General features: G+C 38.9%; 1 protein-coding gene across 1 annotated transcript; it reads left to right on the top strand.

Moving 5' to 3' along the window:
• The first annotated feature begins 11,810 nt into the window (after positions 1-11,810).
• Positions 11,811-15,818, top strand: LOC306882086 (uncharacterized protein). Its single transcript, XM_079436541.1, has 2 exons — positions 11,811-12,205; positions 13,601-15,818. The coding sequence occupies exon 2, from the start codon at positions 14,680-14,682 to the stop codon at positions 15,235-15,237; it is 558 nt and encodes a 185-aa protein (XP_079292667.1). The 5' UTR covers positions 11,811-12,205; positions 13,601-14,679; the 3' UTR covers positions 15,238-15,818.
• The last annotated feature ends 4,117 nt before the right edge of the window (positions 15,819-19,935 follow it).

Genomic DNA, 19,935 nt, shown 5'->3' with positions numbered 1-19,935 from the left:
TGTCACCATTCAGCCAGGTTTCCGTGAAACACAGAACAGCAGAGTTAGAAAAATCCTTGTTTGTCCAGAAGAACAGAAGGACTTCATCTGTTTTGTTGGGTAGAGAGCGGAGATTCGCCAGATGAATGCTAGGCAACCGTTCTAAATCCACGCTGATGAAGCTTCACAAGCGCGCCGGCTCGCTTCCCCCGACTGTGCGTCCTGTAGCGTTTGACCAGAGCTACGGCTCCGCCAACTACAATGTCCAGCAAAACGTCCGAATAATCAAAATACGGTAAAAGATTTTGGGGTGTGTTGTGCCAAATGTTCAGCAGGTCAGCCCTAGTAAAACTGATGGCCTTGTCTTTTAGTTTCAATCAAATTGTGCCTTGTTTGTATACTTTCTTTTGTGCATCCACAGTGATGTCAACAATAACCACAGACTACAGTTGTATCACCCAGCAAAACAAAATATTGCTTCACACACCTTGAGTCATTCACCAAAATTCTCCAACAAATCATTTTCATAACACAAAGTCAGCACAGCACCTTTTACTATTGAAAAATATCTTATTTTGTAGATTTGGGATTTTCTTTGCACACCAGATCTTCCGTAAGTCTTTTTACCTTAGTCCTCAGCCCAGCTCAGTTCCCTTTTGATTTCAAATACAGCTCATGAACTTCAGTCTACAACCCTGAGGCCAACTTTTGCTCCAGGACACACTTTTCCACTTTCCCAAGTGCACAAGTGCTTCTCTTTATTCCTGGCTGCTGAGATATTCAACACCACACAAAGTAGATTAATATCTCCTTTGAGATATTCCGTGCTTGTCTTTGCTGCTGGAGGTTACTGTGTTAAATATGAAAGAGAAGTAGGCATGTTTGAATGATTGATACATTGCCTGTCATTATGTGTTTATTGAAGTGACAGCTCACGCTGGAATATACTGCAACTGGCATGCATCGGCAGATAATGTAATCTTACCCATTGCTGTTGAGATATTTATTTTCTGTTCTATAAGGTCAACAGAAGAGGAGACACAAATAAAGATGGGTCACATGAGTATATTCAGAGAGGATTTATATGGCTGATCATATATACAGTTATTGGAAAACTGATATGTCTATATATGTGCTAAGCTGGGTTTGTCAGCTGTAACACTAATCGGAGAGGATATGTGATGCCATATGCCTTCTCCTGATGGATTTGTCAACACCATGATTTCACCTGCATCTGATACTGAAAATGAAGGTTGTGCACTTTTCTGTTTTAATTATTAGGCGTTTCAAAACACTCTGAAACTGTAAGAGACAATTCAGCCTCACAGAAGAACTTCTTCAGCCAAGAAACACATTTTATCAACCCAGATGAGAAATGGCCACTTCCGCACTTTGCACTTGACAGCTCTCCAGACGGCAGAATAACACTGCCAAGTTTACACAATAGACTGAAAGTTCCCAAGCTGTAGTTCTCTGTTTAGATTTAGTGATTTCTTTAAGACTGTAAGAAAAGAAGTTCCCCTAAAATTTAATCAAAATGCAGAAATTGCATGTGCAAATAATCTAGCCTATATCACTCTTGCTGTGCTTCATGATTGTAGCAAATTAAAGTGTATCCCACCACCAAGAACTTTCTCTCTGTTCAGTCAATCAACGTGATCCGCTTTTAATCGACGTGAATATGTTCATTACAGTAGAAGCAAATGTTATTGATTATAATTCGTAACAATTTAGTTTGGACGCATTTTACTAAGAAGAATAGCAATAAAACTAGGCAGAAAACATTGGCTGACTTGTGCAACCAAAGCTGGGGCAGCATGATGATGATAAAAGAAACCGGTAATGCATCAGTTATACACCTAATGTGCATCATTTCTCTTCATTCTCTTATGTTAGTGCTAAAAACATTTAGTCTTTCATCGAGAAGTTAAGAGAGATGTATAAAATTGTCCATTGAATTATTTTTATTGAGACCAAAATCGCTAAAGCATACACCATGATGTAACTTCCATTTCCCAGCTAGCAATAGGAATATTGCTGGAGGACTTCAGAGCAGAATAATATTCTGCATTGGAAAAAGCACCTGTTGTGTTCTGGTCATTGCGCTTTCAATCAATGCACTGAAAGCCTGGTTTTTCTGTAGCACCTTCTAAACATGACGGGTGGAACTCCCAAATGAACAGGAATTGGCAACAAATAGCCAGCGGTGATGTACAGACTGAAAGCACTTGAAATTTAAACTGAACTGTGCTCAGAGATAGAAACGTGCTGCCTTGACGTGCTATTGGAATTATCATAAATACGATATTCCTAGTTGGAAATTGTACATGAACAGCCACTCAAAATAACTTTGACATTTGAGTTTCCATGTTGAGCAAGCCATAAAATTTAAACCTAGTGAAGTATTGCTGTACTGACTCTTACAAAACATTTCCCCCACAACAACTATTGCCTTTTTCTTGCTATTACAGTCATGTATATTTACGTATGTAAATATCAATTTGATGCATAAATTATTTTACACAGCAAATAGCATTTATTTGACCAAAAATCAGAAACTGTCAATTTGTGAATGCTTAAAATTTGGTGAATGTATGCAATAGCACGGGTAATGTTTATATGGGTTCCAACGAATGGAACGCTGGATTAAAAAACAGGGTATCCTGCCGCCCCTGACACCAAACATTTATATTATAGTTCACTGTAGGCTATATCAAGAAAATACCATACACATTGCATGCTTCTCTCATTTCATCTGAGTAGCAAAACACAAGAGTAGTATTAGCAATGGTCAAAAATACCTAGGCCTATAGAGTAAGTTAGGCTACCTAATGAATGTAACAAACCAATCAGCGCTACATAAAACGCAGCCTTGAGTGATATACCTCTACCCAATAATTATTCATAGAGCGGAACTAACAAATGCCTAAAATAACCAAGGCTCAGCCAATGTCAATTGGATACTAAACTATTGCATGCTAACACAAACAATTATCACAGAGGCCCCAAATGCAAAAACCAAAAACTACTCACTCATTTTAGCTGCATTCTCCGGAACTTTCTTTCAAAATTCACTTGCTTACAGTAATATGGCTTTAATAAGATTCCCCCCACAGAAATAAATAAATAAATAGGCTTCTGTAGACACTATGACTCCTATTCCTTTGTACAACAAAGCGACACACTCCAGACTTCAGAAGTGGGAATTATGACATTTCCAATGACACGTGAAGGCCGAATTAATTTAGCTTTTAAAAAATGAATGCCATTTGTTAATATTGTAAATATAGGGCCTACAGTTCTGGTCTTGGATAGTTATTTTCATTAAGTACTTCAACTGTTTAGTAGAAGCTTTTTTTTACACATTTTGCTAATGATAAGTGCCATCTATGCTTTCCCTCTCTCGAAAAGCTCCAGCTGAACCTGTTATAGAAGAACCATACAGCATTTCCCATCCCGCAGGGCCAGACTCACCTCTTTGACCCTATCAGGGTCACCTAATCTGAATCGGTGATGATCCACAATCTTTGCATAACTGTGTAATTGTCACTTCAGTTACCCAGAGTTCTCGCCACCTCTCTCTCCAGGTGCCAAGCTTCGTCTCTGAACTGTGTAGATTGAGCCAGTGAGTTCCCCAGGCGCCCTCCCTCTGGTGGAGACCTGCCACAGTGGTGGTGCAATTTGTCCAACCTGAATGCTCTCGGTGCCTCCGGGGACTCTCTCTAAGTGCTAAATGACCCGGCTGAACCCAATAGTAATCCAACACTAGAAGTTATTCCAAATGGGATCGCCTGCATTTAGAGCGTGTGTATCTCATCTGAAAATAGTTTATGCTAATTCAAGGTGATCTGATTTTCCCCTTACTGCTTAGTGGAGCCATCTCTCTCTCTCAGCATCCCCGGAGAGGCCTGCAATCACTCCTGCTCGCTTATCTTCCTCACACTGACTTTATATTTCCTTTTAAATTAAGTATATTGTTGCAAATGGTGTGTATAAAATGTTTTGTGTGGTCATAGTGTATAATATTATTTCTTACATGCCTTTAAACATGTCCTTAATGTTCAGGCCTTCGAAGTTTTGTGTCCTCATACAAGGATAAACAGATATGCACTAATGTGGTCAGATGGGGGCAGTAGCACACTACAGTTTTACTATTGCTATGACTTTCTGTCTTTCGCATATAAATGAGATGGTGCCCTCCCAACATCTGGTTGCTTGAAAAGACAGTGAGTATAAATACACACAAAAAAAAGAATTTTTTGATGATTGTCAGCATTTATCCACTAAACGGTATTTTCATCCAGGCTGTTTTATTATAAAGGGAAGGCAGCCTTGTGATCTTTACAGCCTTTAAAAAAGAGGAAGTGGTCCGGAGATGAGAGAAAACAAGCAGAGAAGTGTAACAGGAACAAGAAAAACAGGAAGAAGAGGGTCTGTGACAGTGGGAGTGAGGACCATTAATTAATATAGAGCCCAGTGTGAAGGGAATCGATTCCTCTCCTGACACACGCTCGGGTGGGCAGACGGGCGGCTGTGAGCTCGGGTGGAGAGAGAGTGGCAGGGGTGGGAGCATCTGTGCCAACAGCTTCACCACCATTTTCATCACACTTCTAATTGTGCCACATGTCAACTGGTAAATGGCACATCAGACAGGTCCAAAACATAAAATTAGACTTCCGTTCTCATCCAATGCATTTAAATTAAATATTTATTAGGATGTGTTTGTGTTGATGTATTTGAGATGGATGTTTCATGGAAAATACAATTTTGTTTGAAAAACAAATTTAAGTTGAATATACTGTGAAAACAACTGAAATGGTTAATTCAGTCACTAATAATAATAATGTTATTAAAAATGCTTAACTTTACAATTCCTTGTAATATTTACAGTATATGAAAGCCTGTTTTTGCCAATTTTTAAAAAGAAAATTCTGTAAGTCAAAATATTGAGAAACCTGCTTATAATTGACATCTCATTATATTGACAATATTTCTCATAACAATGACTTAGCATATCAAAATAATATGAAACTTTCTCATGTCGTAGTCTCATAATTATGACTTAATTAGGATAAATCATTATTATGAAATACAAAACCATAATTATAACTTAATAATGACCTTGTTTAATAATGACTTAATAATGATTTTCTAATTTTCTCTTTAATGATCATTTTGACTTGAGAAAGTCTCATAATTATAGGTTAGTATCTCATAAGAAAATTTCTCATTATTATGAGTTAATAGGGAAGTCGTGGCCTAATGGTTAGAGAGTCGGACTCGTAATCCAAAGGTTGTGGGTTCGAGTCTCCGGCCGGCAGGGATTGTAGGTGGGGGGAGTGAATGTCCAGCGCTCTCTCCACCCTCAATACCACGACTGAGGTGCCCTTGAGCAAGGCACCAAACCCCCAACTACTCCCCGGGCAGCCGCAGCATAAATGGCTGCCCACTGCTCCGGGTGTGTGTTCACGGTGTGTGTGTGTTCACTGCTGTGTGTGTGCACGTTGGATGGGTTAAATGCAGAGCACGAATTCCGAGTATGGGTCACCATACTTGGCAGTATGTCACTTCACTTAATATGTTGTAAAATTTAGAAGAAAAAAAAATATTTTAGTTATCACTGCAAGATCATTTCTATTTTTTTAATGAAATAAGTAGTTGTTACAAGAAACTAACTACTATATAAGTATATATCACTATGACTTGATATTTTCACTGATCTGAAATATAAAAACCAAATCTATTATAAAATGAACCAATAGGAAAATCCAAACTTTAAAAACTTGTTTACTTCATAAAGCACACCATTAAAGGCACTGCACTTCTGTTAGAGACTGAGAGCAGAACAGTATATACCAACAATGCATTGCAACATAACCAGCCTATCAGAACTATTTAAACAGTATGTTGGAACATAAGCATTTAAACTGCCACACATTATTAAATATAAATTTGGTCTGCCTTCATGCCTTCAACTGCCTCTTTATTCTATGGTTGAGAGGGAGGCTGTTTATGGTGTAAGTGAGCTTGACGGTAAACTTCAGAGAATGGAATTAGTACAAAGGTGTAGAATAAGGCCCTTTAAAAATTTGTGATTTTTCTAATTATATAGCTTGGCTTTTTCTGTTTTTTTATTTAGCTCAGTCATGAATAGGCATGACTGGGGCGTCAGGGTTTGTCAGAGGAGTGACAGCTGGCCAGCAGCATGAGGTGCTGGGCACCAGCAGCATCATGTGCTGGAGCGTGTCCACCAGCAGGGAGAAGACTTTGGCTCCGATCCCCCACCACCATGCGCTGCATATGGGCCCGACCAGCCGTGGCGGCCCCCCTCCCGACCTCCCCAATTACTCCAACAGCCAGCTGAGTCTGGGGCCTCTGTCTCACCCCACTAACAACACATCATCTCTCCTACCCTCTCAAGCCACCAAATATCACTTTCTGAGCCTGGCTCCACACAGCGACTAAAATGCTTTTAGATGCTCTGTGGAAAAGCCAGGAGTCTAAAATGCTCAAAACTTCAAGCAAAATTTTTCTTTGATGTTGAATTTTAATTAAATTTTTTTTTTTAATTTTTATTTTTTTTTGCAAAACAGTATGTAAGCGGGGATTGTTTAAGATTTGTATTAAACAGAAATTCTGCTGAATGCCTTGTTAATATTTTCTTTTATTATAGATAGATAGAGTTGAAATTAAAACCCTCATGTTGTTTCAAACATATATGATTTTGTTTCTTCTGTGAAACACATATCATAAAAGTGGTTCATACAACTTGTGCTCTCCATCTCCGAAATCTGAATCTATACTATTGCAAAAAGTTGTCATTCACCTATTATCAAGTCAATAAGTCTGCATGAGTATTAGATAATCTGATTAATGAACAAATGTGAAATGGATCAACTGATTTATTGATATGATCCTTCTCCATGAATGATTATATAAATCAGATGAACACTGCAGAGAGAGCTAGTTTCAGTAAATAACTTGAAAATTAGCCTATTCCCTATGCAAATCATGTACGGCTTCAGAAACTTTATTGAACAAGTCATGAACCACTTTTATGATATTTTTTTCATGTTGGAGCTTGATAGCCCCAGATCTTTTTTACATTCATTGCATGAAAAAAAAACTAGTCAGAATATTCTTTTAAAAAATATCCTTTTGCATCCTTTCAATGCAGAAGTCAGTCAGTCATGCAGCTTTGGAATGACATGACGTTGAGTAAATTATTGAATTTAGTTTAATTTGAAGTCCTGGATGATTTTAATTCCCCACACTTGTGTTATTTTTTCAGTCGTATTTCTGACAGTTTCTGCCTTGAACACAAATGGGCACAGGCACTAAATAAATGAACTTTTAGATTCATCTAAACTAATATCAGGGCCGATTGAACCTCAACAGCCTTTCGGGAATTCATCTGAAGTCTCATTTGCCAAGACCATTTCGATATCTTCAATTCATTCTGAACATCAAGTAATCTCAATCCATTTTAACACTATGAAGTCACTGAGATTCAACATCAAACGGTAGCGCCCCCCACTGGAACGAATGGAAATTCAGAGAAAGTACATTTACATTTATGCATTTAGCAGACGCTTTTATCCAAAGCGACTTACATTGAATTCAAGTTAGAGTTTTTACATTTTATCAGCTCTTGCTTTCCCTGGGAATCGAACCCATGACCTTGGCGTTGCTAGCGCCATGCTCTACTATTTGAGCTACAAGAAAGCCTAGTAGTTTTCCAGGCGTTTCCAAATAATTGGCACTGAGCGTGACAGAATTCAGGCTGTACCGTAACCATTGATCATCAATTTCGTTACATAATGGTGCAGGTTAGAGTTCAGCAGAGGGAATTCTGTCTCTAGATAATGAAACGTCTGCATGGTCTCAATGCCTTGGGCACGGCAGCCCGTGGTGCATGGAGAAATGGCATTGACTTGGCCCCTGATATCCTGCTTGTGCATGGATTGCATGTAGTCTGTTATTTCTTAGATGCCAGACACTAATATTCCCCTGCTAGAAATTCCCATTAAGAAACCTCTGACCTTTGAGCCCTTGTTTCATTGTCATTTGAGACACGAATTCCATCACCTTTTAGTTTCGATCATCAACTCATGAATCACATGCTTGGCATCATACAATCTCTACATCTGATGCAAGTCTCAATTTATTTTGATTTGAAGGAGATTATGAGACAAGCACTTTGTGTGTGTGATCTTCACTTAAAAAATAATTCTTTGGCTGAACATAAAGTAGTTGTGGACAATGGTTTCATATTATAGAATCTTTATTATTTTAAACTTTACTATTATTATAGAGTATATTTCACATTAAACTCCAACACTCAAAGACCTTGTGTAGCAGAAACCTAAGTGAATTGAGTAAACCCCAATGAAATGAAACATGTCAAACTATTTCAGCTGAATCTATTGTAGTTAACTGTTAGCTAGACTTACAGTATCATGTCAGAATGCTAAATGTAACTTTATTGTTTGCTTTCCAAATGATTTCAAAGCCTGTATCAAATTGACCATGTAATAGAATTTCAGCAGGCAAGGCTTAGTTGTTTAGAAATGTTACAAAATGTTTGACACTAGGGTTCACTTCAGGACGACCAGTAGCAAATAATTGGAAGTAATCAAATTTAACAATTAAGTACATAAAAGTTTAATAGAATTTTCTATAAAATCAAATTAGATTTACCCCCCCCCCCCATATACATAATAATAATAATAATAAATTTTATTTGTAACGCACTTTATATTCACACAGAATCCCAAAGTGCTACAGATTAAAACAAGAAGAAAACATTAAAATAAAAATGTTATTTAACAAACAAAAAATTCATTTAAAAGCTTTACTAAAAAGGTAAGTTTTGAGACCACTTTTAAAAACATCAACAGGTTGTGGAGTCCGCAAATGATCAGGAAGGGCATTCCACAAACTCGGAGCAGCTGAGCAGAAAGCCCGATCTCCCATAGTGCGAAGCTTAGTCCTGGGAGTTTTTAATAGATATGCTGAAGCAGAGCGGAGTGTACGTTTGGAAGATTGTGGAGTAAGGAGTTCCTTAAGATAAGATGGGGCATCGCCATGGATGCACTGATGAGTAAGGAGAGAGACCTTATAAACAATCCTGAATGAAACTGGAAGCCAGTGTAGTGATTTAAGAATTGGTGTGATATGATCGTATTTCCGTACCCTCATCAGGATCCTGGCAGCACTATTTTGGATGTACTGCAATTTCTGTAGGCTTTTGCCAGGGATCCCGATGAGGAGCGCATTACAGTAGTCTAGCCTGGAGGAAACAAAAGCATGGACAAGCTTTTCCGCATCTGCTAGAGTGAGCATAGGACGAAGTCTAGCAATATTCCTAAGATAGAAAAAGGAAGTCTTGCACAGTTGTTTAACATGAGACTCAAAAGTAAGATGAGAGTCCATTTTAACACCCAAATTAATAACTGATGTTGAGAGTGAAATATTTTGGCCAGAAAAAGTAATACTTGAAATTTCAGATGTCTGGATCTGGTGAGGAGTACCTACTAGAATGGCTTCAGTTTTTGAGCCATTCAACTGCAGGAAATTTTGACTCATCCAGGCCTCAACCTCCTCCAAGCAAATAGTCATGATGGAAGATGACAGGGCAGCAGAAGAGGATGAGTTGATCTTAAGATAAAGTTGAGTGTCATCAGCATAACAATGAAATGATATTCCATGCCGGCTGATGACATGACCGAGAGGGAGCATATATAATATAAACAAAATCGGGCCAAGTACTGAGCCTTGAGGGACCCCACAGGAGACATTATATGTCTCGGATTTAGCCTCTCCCAAGGCAACATATTCCATTCTCCCAGTAAGGTAAGATGAAAACCAGCTATAGACATAGTCAGAGAGACTGATGGTGTGACGTAAACGGTACAAAAGAATGTTGTGGTCCACAGTGTCGAAAGCTGCAGTCAAATCCAAAAGGATGAGAAGAGATGGTGAACCAACGTCTGCTGCCATCAGCAGATCGTTTGTGACCCTCACCAGAGCTGTTTCGGTACTGTGGCCAGAGCGGAAACCAGACTGGAATTTCTCAAACAAATTATTTTGTTTTAAATGGGTCTGAAGTTGTGCAGCAACTATTTTTTCCAACACTTTAGAAAGGAATGGAAGGTTAGAGATGGGCCTGTAGTTGGCAAAAACGTCTGGATCTAAAGTTGGTTTTTTGAGACGTGGACTGATAACAGCAGTTTTTAATTCAGGTGGTACATAACCAGTCTGGAGGGAGTTATTTATGATCTTAGTAATCAGAGGACTTATGGCACAAAGGTTAGATTTCACCAAGGCTGTAGGAAAAGGGTCCAGGCCACAGGTTGATGGTTTCATTTTTCTGATTTTGTCCTCAACCTCTCGCTGTGAGATGTCAGAAAAACAGCAGAGAGGCTGGGGAGTCTCATGCTGCAAATCGGCAGTCAGAACAGGCAAATCCGAAGAGCCAGACAGAGAAGAACGAATGGTATCTACTTTTTTCCTAAAAAAAATTATAAAGCTATCACAACTCTCTTTTGTAGCTTCTAAGTAAGGGTGAACTTGCGGTTTAAGTATGTGATTTATAGTAGAAAACAGCTGCTTTGAGTTTCTAGGGCTATTGTTAATGATTCCAGAATAGAATCGTGTTTTAGCATCTCTCAAGGATTTTGCATATGCCTTCTGATGCTCTCTGTAGGCCTGTCTATGAACAGTGAGTCCTGTGACTTTAAGACGCCGCTCAAGCACACGTCCAGCTTCCTTCATCTTTCGCAGCTCACAGGTAAACCACGGGGCTGAACGGGAGAAGGTGACAGTTCTAGTTCTGACTGGAGCATGGAGATCTAAGAGACTACTCAAAGATCTATTGTAAAAGTCAACTAACTCAGTAACTGAAGAGGAATCAGCAAAGGAGAGATGCTGAAGATCTATAGCTAAGGAGTCTAGATTTATATTCTTAAAATTCCTGAAACACATTTGACGCTTCTCTTTGATTAGGGAACAAGGGAGTGGCAACTCCATTGAAATGACCATATGGTCAGACACACCCAAGTCATACACCAGAAGATTACTAATGGGGGCAAAGTTTGAGATAACTAAATCCAATGTGTGTCCCCTAGAATGTGTGGGGACATCCACATGTTGTTGGAGATCAAGACAGTCCAATAATTGCAAAAACTCTACCGCAAAATTGCAGGAGGGAGTATCTATATGAATATTAAAATCTCCAAGTATTAAAATGTTACCAGGGGTAGAGCAAAGTGTTGTAAGAAGGTCATGAATTTCAGAAATAAACACTGAATTTACTTTAGGGGGGCGGTAAATGAGAAGTATTGTCATAGAAAAAGGAGGTTTACATTTAAAAGCAAAACATTCAAAAGAGGACAGTGTTGGCAAAGGGAGGGCATATAACTCTACGTGCTGTCGATATATTACAGCTAGGCCACCACCACGACCAGTAGTGCGAGCTTTCTCCAGATAGCTGTAACCGGGGGGGCAGACTTCATTTAATGTAGAATAGACCTCAGGTTGATGCCATGTTTCTGTTAAGCACATAAAGTCCAAACCCTTTTCCATGATATGGTCTTGTATAAAGGATGACTTATTTGTGAGGGATTGTGCATTAAACAGTTCTATTTTGAGCATTGGTGAAGTAGTGCATCTCTGTAGAGGCCGTAATACACTGAGATCCACTCCGCGTTTTATGTCCTGCTCAATGTAACACAGTCTCACATTATTTCCCGTGCGGTCCAGCTTAGAATTTTGAAGTCTCGCGGTAATTCCCATCTTACTAACACCGGAAGCAATGTTGCTCTGATGACGTGACAAACGTGCGACGTCGGTCCAGATGGATGGAATCTCTGAGGCAGAGCAGTCAGACTGATGGTAGACAAACCTTCGACGGGAACTTCTGTGGATGTAGCGCGGTCGGCGCAGGAGTCCAAGTCCTTTAATGGCTGAAATGCACGCTGGAGCCACAGTGTGGTTGTTAAAATTTAGCAGCTGTGGGATGGAATACTTAAGCCTCATGCCGGTCACCAGATAAGTTCGGCAGGAGCTAGCCATTTGCCAGGCAGAGACTGTCAAAACTGTCAAGTGCAACAAAAGTTTTTTCCATGACATGGCAATGAAGTACAAGAGTCACCACAACTGGGACAGCTGAAAGGCTGCCCACGGAGTAAACCTCGTAGTAGCAGCAGACGAGAGACAGATCCAGGTATTTACCCACTGACAAACAGTGAATGACGAACACTCTGCCGATTTTGAACGATGTAACAGTAAAGTAGACAGCCTTCAATTTGATAACAGTTTGTACAAAACAAGACTTAAGTAAATGACTTTCGAACGTTTCAAACAGCTGCTTAAACCAAGAAAAAAAGAAGAAGCGGTACATATATATATACACACACACACACACACACAAACCTTAAAATAATAATAATACAATTTATTTATGGGCATTTTACTACACTCTAGTTTAGAACATATGTGACCCTGGACCACAAAACCAGTCATAAGTAGCACAGGTATATTTGTAGCAATACCCAACAATACATTGTATGGGTCAAAGTTATCTATTTTTCTTTTATGCCAAAATTCATTAGGATATTAAGTAAAGATCATGTTCCATGAAGATATTTTGTAAATTTCCTACTGTAAATATATAAAAACGTATTTTTTTATTAGTAATATGCATTGCTAAGGACTTCATTTGGACAAGTTTAAAGGCGATTTTCTCAATATGTAGATTTTTTTGAACAAACCAATCTATACCTAACAAACCATACATCATTGGAAAGTGTATTTATTCAGCTTTCAGTAAACAAAATGACCCTCATGACTGGTTTTGTGGTCTAGGATCACATATAAGCACAATAAAATACCAAATACACAAAATATATAGATAAACATATGTAACATTTAAGCTAATATAAAAAGATGGGTTTTAAGACGTGATTTAAACTAAAAAACTGGAGCGTCTTGTGCTAAGGTATTCCAAAGATAAGAAGCAGTACAACTAAAAGGCCTAGACCTCATGGTACTCAAAATTAGAGACAGTGTAATAAAAGAGCAATACAAGTAAAGTATCTAAAGGATCGTATAGGTGATTATACGTTAAGATGATCACGGAGATATGAAGGTGCTAAGTTATGAAGAGACTAAAAAGTAAAATCTTAAATTCAATGCGATATTTAACTGGAAGCCAATGAAGCTGTTGGAGAACAGAAGTAATGTGCTCAATATAAGGTGTTCGCATAATGATCCAGGCCACCAAACTCTGGATGACCAAAAAAAAAAAAAAAAAACGTTTTGTGAAGAAACTTTTAATTCCACTGAGAAATGAATTACAATAATATGTTTAAGAGGTGACTAAAACTTACAAGAATAGTAGTAGTATTATCTGTAAGCCTGATGTATTCTGAATACAAATTATTTTCCAAATATAAACGCAGTTTAATACTATCCATCTGTGGTTTGTTGGGTTACTATCAAATAGACTAGACAGTCTGGTCCCATCACTCTGGCAGGTGGTCAGTTCTCACCCAGAACAGATCTGCTACTACTAAACAATGGCTAATTTCTCAGTTCTTGTGTTCTCCTCCATCTTTAGATGATCAATCATGCCAGTGGTTCTGACTGGACAGGAGGCGGCCCGTCTCTCTTCAGGAGGGTGACAAGTGAATGCTTTGTGTCAGCCGATCTGATGGCCTCTGCTGGGATCCAAGGCACTGACCCCAGGGACGAACCCGTCTCTCTGTCTGACACGTACCTGAAGATAGGATGTGTTTGAAACTCTTTAGAATGGTGCCAATTGATTTCTCCTTTCACTTCCCTGCTCCGGCACATTCTATCTGTCACTCTCCCTCTTAGAGGAGGAATAGACATATGGAGCATGAAATTTATAGCGGAGTGACAGTGCTCTGACAGATAGTCAAAAGCAGCATTATCAAAGGCTAATGGAAGTCTTGAATGAAGTGGTTAGGATCTATATTGGTTTCGGGAGAAGTGATGGCCTCATATCAGAAAGGAAGGGATCTTAAACGAGGTGTGTGAGATGAATGGAGAGCTGGCCAAATGATGTTCAGATTAAAATGAGCTGATGGCAAAGAGGGAAAGGTTATAGATGAGGACATTTCCAAGTTTTTACCCTCTTTTTGCGAAACCTGTGGCGAATATACCATTGATTGTTTTACCGATTACAAGACATGTCTGATAATGCAAGCAGAATATAAAAAGAAAAAACATTATTACAAGTCTCAAGTAAGCATAATGCACTTATCAGGTTCAGACAATGAAAATGTCATTTTATACATAAAAATTGTTCAGGACTATTTGCAGAGATAGTAATTTAGGAATCAAGCGCACCTCGCACAAAGTAAATGTGTCCTTGTGTAACGACTGAGTGATCCAGCCTGTAATTTGAGACTATTTGAGGGGTGAAACACTGCTGTTCTGGGTGACAGGAATAAAATGGAAAGAAAATCGTAATTGTGATCTTGATTCTTGTCAGCTTTATACCAGAGCCACTGACTTAACCAGAAGTGGGTTTGTTCGTAATGACAGCAAGCTTTTAACTCCAGAACCAAAAATTAGGAGGAGAAATTATACAGAGAGGAAGTGACACAGCTGGCTGAATGGTGTGGCACTAACAATCTGTCCCTCAATGTGGGGAAGACAAAGGAGGTTGTGATGGACTTCAGGAGAAAATCCGTTGACCACCCCCCACTGACCATCGACAGCTCGACTGTGGAGAGAGTCAGCAGCACTAAATTCCTGGGGGTGCACATCACAGAGGATCTCACCTGGACCACCAACACCATGTCTCTCTCCAAAAAGGCACAACAGCGCCTACACTTTCTCCGCCGGCTGAAAAGAGTAAGTCTCCCTCCACCCATCCTCACCACATTCTACAGGGGCACCATTGAGAGTGTGCTGACCAGCTGCATCACTGTCTGGTACGGGAACTGCAGTGCTGCTGACCGCAAGACCCTCCAGCGGACAGTGAACACAGCTGCAAAGATCATCGGTGCCCCTCTCCCCTCCATCCTGGACATTTTCCTTACACGATGCTCCAGCAAAACCAACAGCATCGTGAAGGACTCCACCCATCCCTCCCACAGTCTCTTCCAGCTCCTACCATCAGGAAGACGGTACCGGAGTATCAGAGCCCGCTCCGCCAGACTGCTCAACAGCTGTTTCCCCCAGGCTGTGAGAGCCCTGAACTCAAACCACCCAGCCGCCCTCTGAAACCCCATGCAAACCCCTACCTCCTGAAACATGGACTACCCCCAACCCCAAACCTTACCACAACAAAGAAAAAACTGTATGAAACTTTTTTGTGCAATTCGAAGTGTGCTACACACAGGTGAGTGGGCCTGTACAAACCTGTAGTAACACACTCTCCTCTATGTACACTAGACACTACACACACTGCTGCGTGAACACAATCCCACAAAAGACTCAGCAATATATGTATGTTTACATGCTCATGCACTACAAATCATCCTGCACTGTTCCCCAACCAGCTGTTTGACTCAAAATGTTTCTCTTTGCACATGTACAGTATTTATGTGAAGCATTTGTATAGTTTGTATTTTTTATCTTTTATTTTTTTTAGCTTGTATAGGGTAAATACTTATATATAGTATACTTATAGTTAAATCTGTCAGTAGGTTAGTTGTGTATAGGTTTATAGTGTTTTTTTACTTCATTGTTGTATGTCTGTATTTATGTAGCACCGTGGTCCTGCGAGGCACGACATTTCGTTCCACTGTATGTCCCCACATGTAGCGGAATGACAATAAAGCTCAACTTGACTTGAAAACGCCACATTGCTTCATTGCTGTCAGCTCATTGTCTATAAGCCACACCCCCATATCTACTGCCCTGTTTAAAGCAGAATGTGTGAACAATCAAAAAGGTGTTGGTGCTAGTCATAATGACGGAGTGTTAAGGCAAGTTCACACTACACGACTTTACACGTCAGCAGATCGCTGTGCCGTTCAGACTACATGACTGGATTGTCTGTCTATTAGTCGTTGTGGCGTTCACACTACATGACTCTGTAAATGATCAGTAAATGTAAGTGATCTGTAAGCTGTGCTGTTGTTGGCTGCCACGGTAACGGCAATAAACTGAGGTATTTAAAAGTGCTTTTGTATACCAGAAAATCTGGTCATGCACTGTATGCATGGCTTGCAGCGCTAAAGTTAAATGCTGAGTGTTAAATAATAAAATAGATTAAAAAGTGTGCTCTTATCATTCTGTGGACAAAATCCCGTGAACTTCGCCCCGATCGGGAGCTGTATATGCACATGCACGCTCATCTGTTTTCAATGCAGGTTAACCGCGAGCGTCATCTTCACACTCATTAAACTATGACAGGTCCTTTACTGCAAAAAGACGGTCACTGCGACACTCGCAAAGTGATGAAATTATGGCGCTATGTGCTTTTTAAAACCATTTTCATTGGTTTCACTATAAATATTGTCGGCTCAGAAAATATGTAAATGCGCATGCCCAGTATAGCCGCAGCTGTATCTCTTTTAGCCTTAATCCCAAATCAGACAGAAGAGCAGATTAACTTTGGTGGACTTAAAATGGTGTGTTCCGTGGTTGAAATTAAACACCTTCTGATGTTTATTCATGTTCATTTCGTGCATTAAGTAAATATGAAAAGACGATCGGTTCACGTGTTTGGAGGCAATACAGTGATCTGTCACGACACATTGAAGAGCCACAAAAAGGTATTTATTGTTTGAATTTCTTTAAAAATGACTCGATTTAAAAGCTGAGAGTCCTGAGACCTTGTTTCATATCAGCAATAACCTGCTCTGTCTTCTCTGTCGGTGTGTGGTCAGTTTGCTCTCTGCTCTGCGATGTGTAGTGTGAGTGTTTGTCGGTCATGGCAACAGTAACTATTGTTGGTTAATAAAAAATATAGAGCCAAAAGCCTATGAAAGAGCTTATGTGCAAAAATATAAGCCTTTTCTTTAAGCGAAGTTGCTGCTATTTTTCTTCCACCCATGCCTTGCTCTTTCATTGGCTGTGATGTCCACGTGATGTCGAGTCGGCCGACCGGTCCAGATATTTAGCATGCTAGCAAATCGGGCTTAAAATCCTGTAGTGTGAACACAGAGAGGTCAGACAACTTTTAAAAGAATAAATCACCCCAAAATGAATATTCTGCCATAATTTGCTCACAAATCGTTTGTCGTTTTGCAAATATTTCATTTTTCTTTATTGTGTTCCACATAAGTAATAAAGTCATATACAATTGGCATGTTTTTTTTTTCATATATTTTATGAACTGGTGTTTGGTCGAAGTCTGTTCTTGTTCCACTGGTGATTCCAAAGTTAAAAGTGCTTTTTAAAAAAAATCCCATTAAAATGTTTATATGTTTAGGCATATAATAAACATTATAATCTACAATAATGTATTATATATATATATATATATATATATATATATATATAATATTGCCAAAACATTATACAAAAAAAAGAAAGTAATGACAAGAAATATACAATGTAACGATAACAAATAGCAATCTCTGATTAAAAAATCCATTAAAAAGACATTTATCATTTACACCCATGTTTATTATACAAGATGTTTTATATTTCTCAAACTGATATTGGTTAAGCTCAGTCCCCAAACAGTGTAGAATAAATTTTAAGCCACTACATCAACATCTTTCACCATGTGATCATTTCACTAGTGTTTTTAAAATGTTTCTCAGTAATTATAGCCTGTATGGCTTCTCATAATAGACATTTGTAGTCCCATTGCCCAACAAAAGACTCTTATTAACAGGTTATTTTACATGAATTAAAAACATTCAGTGCAGCCATCCATTCAGTGTCAATGAAAGAATCTTGTGAACCAGTTCCCCTAAACTGAATTGAAAACATACAATGTAACCTGACTGCATAAGGAATGACTCTTCTGAGCCTGTTCATTTTAGTACATCAAAAAGATACAACACAATGTAGCTCACCTCCCTTTGAAAAGAATCAAAAATATACAGCACACCTTGTTTGCTTCAGTTTTGCAGATAAATTATTTTAACAAGTCAGTGAATTTTTTAGTGAATCAAACTCATACAGCTTGATTTGTGAATCATTCTCACGAATCCTGTCCAAACTGCCTTTCCATACAGACAAAAATGCAGTTCGCTGCTACACCAAAAAATTAAACGGACTCGCATCTGCACCAAATATAGTCTAGAATCACCATTAAATATTTAACTTTCACTCCCAAGCAGGGGCGGACTGGCCATCTGGCATTTTCCTGCTGGGCCGATGTACTTTTTTGGCCGGGCCGATACATCTTCTCATACCATATTTGTCTGATCGGCCCTATGCGCGGTACCGATACTGGAAAAATACCGGTGTATATATTATATTTCAAACGGTACGATATCATAATTTTGCTCAATTTGGTATTTCATACGCTGCTGTTGCAAAATGCACCTGTAGGTGGCAGTGCTTCCCAAATTGCTGGGCAACCGGTAAAATGTGACAACAGAACAACGCGATAGATCAAACAGATGAAACTCAGCGCACCCAAAATTAATAAATAAAGAGAACAGTAGCCTATAAGTGAAATATGGCATTACTTTGGATAAAAAACAGATGACAAAGGTGAAGGAACTGGCCTTACTGCACCTGTATGCAAGCGTTGCTATAGGCCTAAATCATGTTGCCACAGGAACACATCAAATCTTTTTAAGCATTTGTCGCTTGCTCATCCTGATCTTTTCAAAGAATTAAGAGATCGACAGGTGAGTCCATCATTCATAAATTCAGATTTGATTTGACCTTTTATTTACATCTGATCAACGCACATTCAGATGTAATCAATGGTGTGAAGTAACGAATTACAAATACTCACGTTACAGTAATTAAGTAGTTTTTATCAGTAATTTTACTTTTTTGAGTACTTTTACTTGAGTACATTTTAAGTGATGTATCAGTACTTTTACTCCGCTATTTTCATCCGTTTGTGGTCATTACATGCTTATTTTAATTTTATTTTTATCCATTAATATGATTGGATAGGAAGATAGTGTCTCGTGACTTTCGTCAAATCAAATTGTGCATAGAAAACTTTAACCGCCAACTGCTGTCTATCATGGCTGCTGGAAGTGCATTCCTCAAGCATCAATGCAGTCACATCTTCCTCTAATATGTTAAGGTAAATTTTGGATTTCTGCTTACTAAATGATTTGTATATATGCTTGCCTATCTACACGACCTGAAATTTGGTGTGAGGTTGCGGGTATTGCGTACAGTGTTAACTCCCGCAACTGCCATGTTCAGTAAATTCCCACTCACTTAAGAGCCGCGCGATTTGCACTGCTTCGTCTCTCTCACGCGCGTTCAGCTGCAGTCACTTGGATAAGTTTTTGCTTGTTGAACTTGTTGACTTTTGATGAGTTTGAGCGTGTGATGCGCGCTGTGAAAAAGTGTGTTGGAAACACTGTAAAACGATTTGCAATATTGTACTCACATTGAGGACCTGTGGCCTTAATACTAATAATCTAATAATCTGTGTCAGCGCGTGATGTAATAAAACTGCAGCTCATTAATAAACTTTTTTTAATTTCTTTTTTTTTTAATCCATTTTATTCAATCCGCCTTCATTTAGCATGTGCACTCGCGCATAAACAAATTTCAAATTCAACACTTTGTTGCATTCAGTTGTGGATGCTGCTGATTCACCGAGACCACCGCGTGCGTTTGTGTTTTCTTTTGAAAAAGTTTCCCCAGAAATACGTTGTTATTTAATGCATTTTTCCTTACAAATTGTTTTATTGACATAACAATTCGAGTAATGTATATGTACATGTAATGTACATGATGCCATCCTTCTAGAACGATGTGCATTTGTTAAAATTGTAACATAAATTATCAAGTTTAGTTTTTCTTGTTTCTTTATTG

This window comes from Barbus barbus (genome assembly GCF_936440315.1).
Source record: "Barbus barbus genome assembly, chromosome: 16".
In the NCBI taxonomy this organism is placed as follows: Eukaryota; Metazoa; Chordata; class Actinopteri; order Cypriniformes; family Cyprinidae; genus Barbus; species Barbus barbus.
The sequence above is the reverse complement of the archived record's forward strand: the minus strand, read 5'-3'. Positions and strand labels throughout refer to the sequence as shown.

Bases quoted from the DNA above. Each gene is read 5' to 3' on its own strand.
- LOC306882086 (XM_079436541.1), top strand. From the start codon at position 14,680: ATGGACTTCAGGAGAAAATCCGTTGACCACCCCCCACTGACCATCGAC.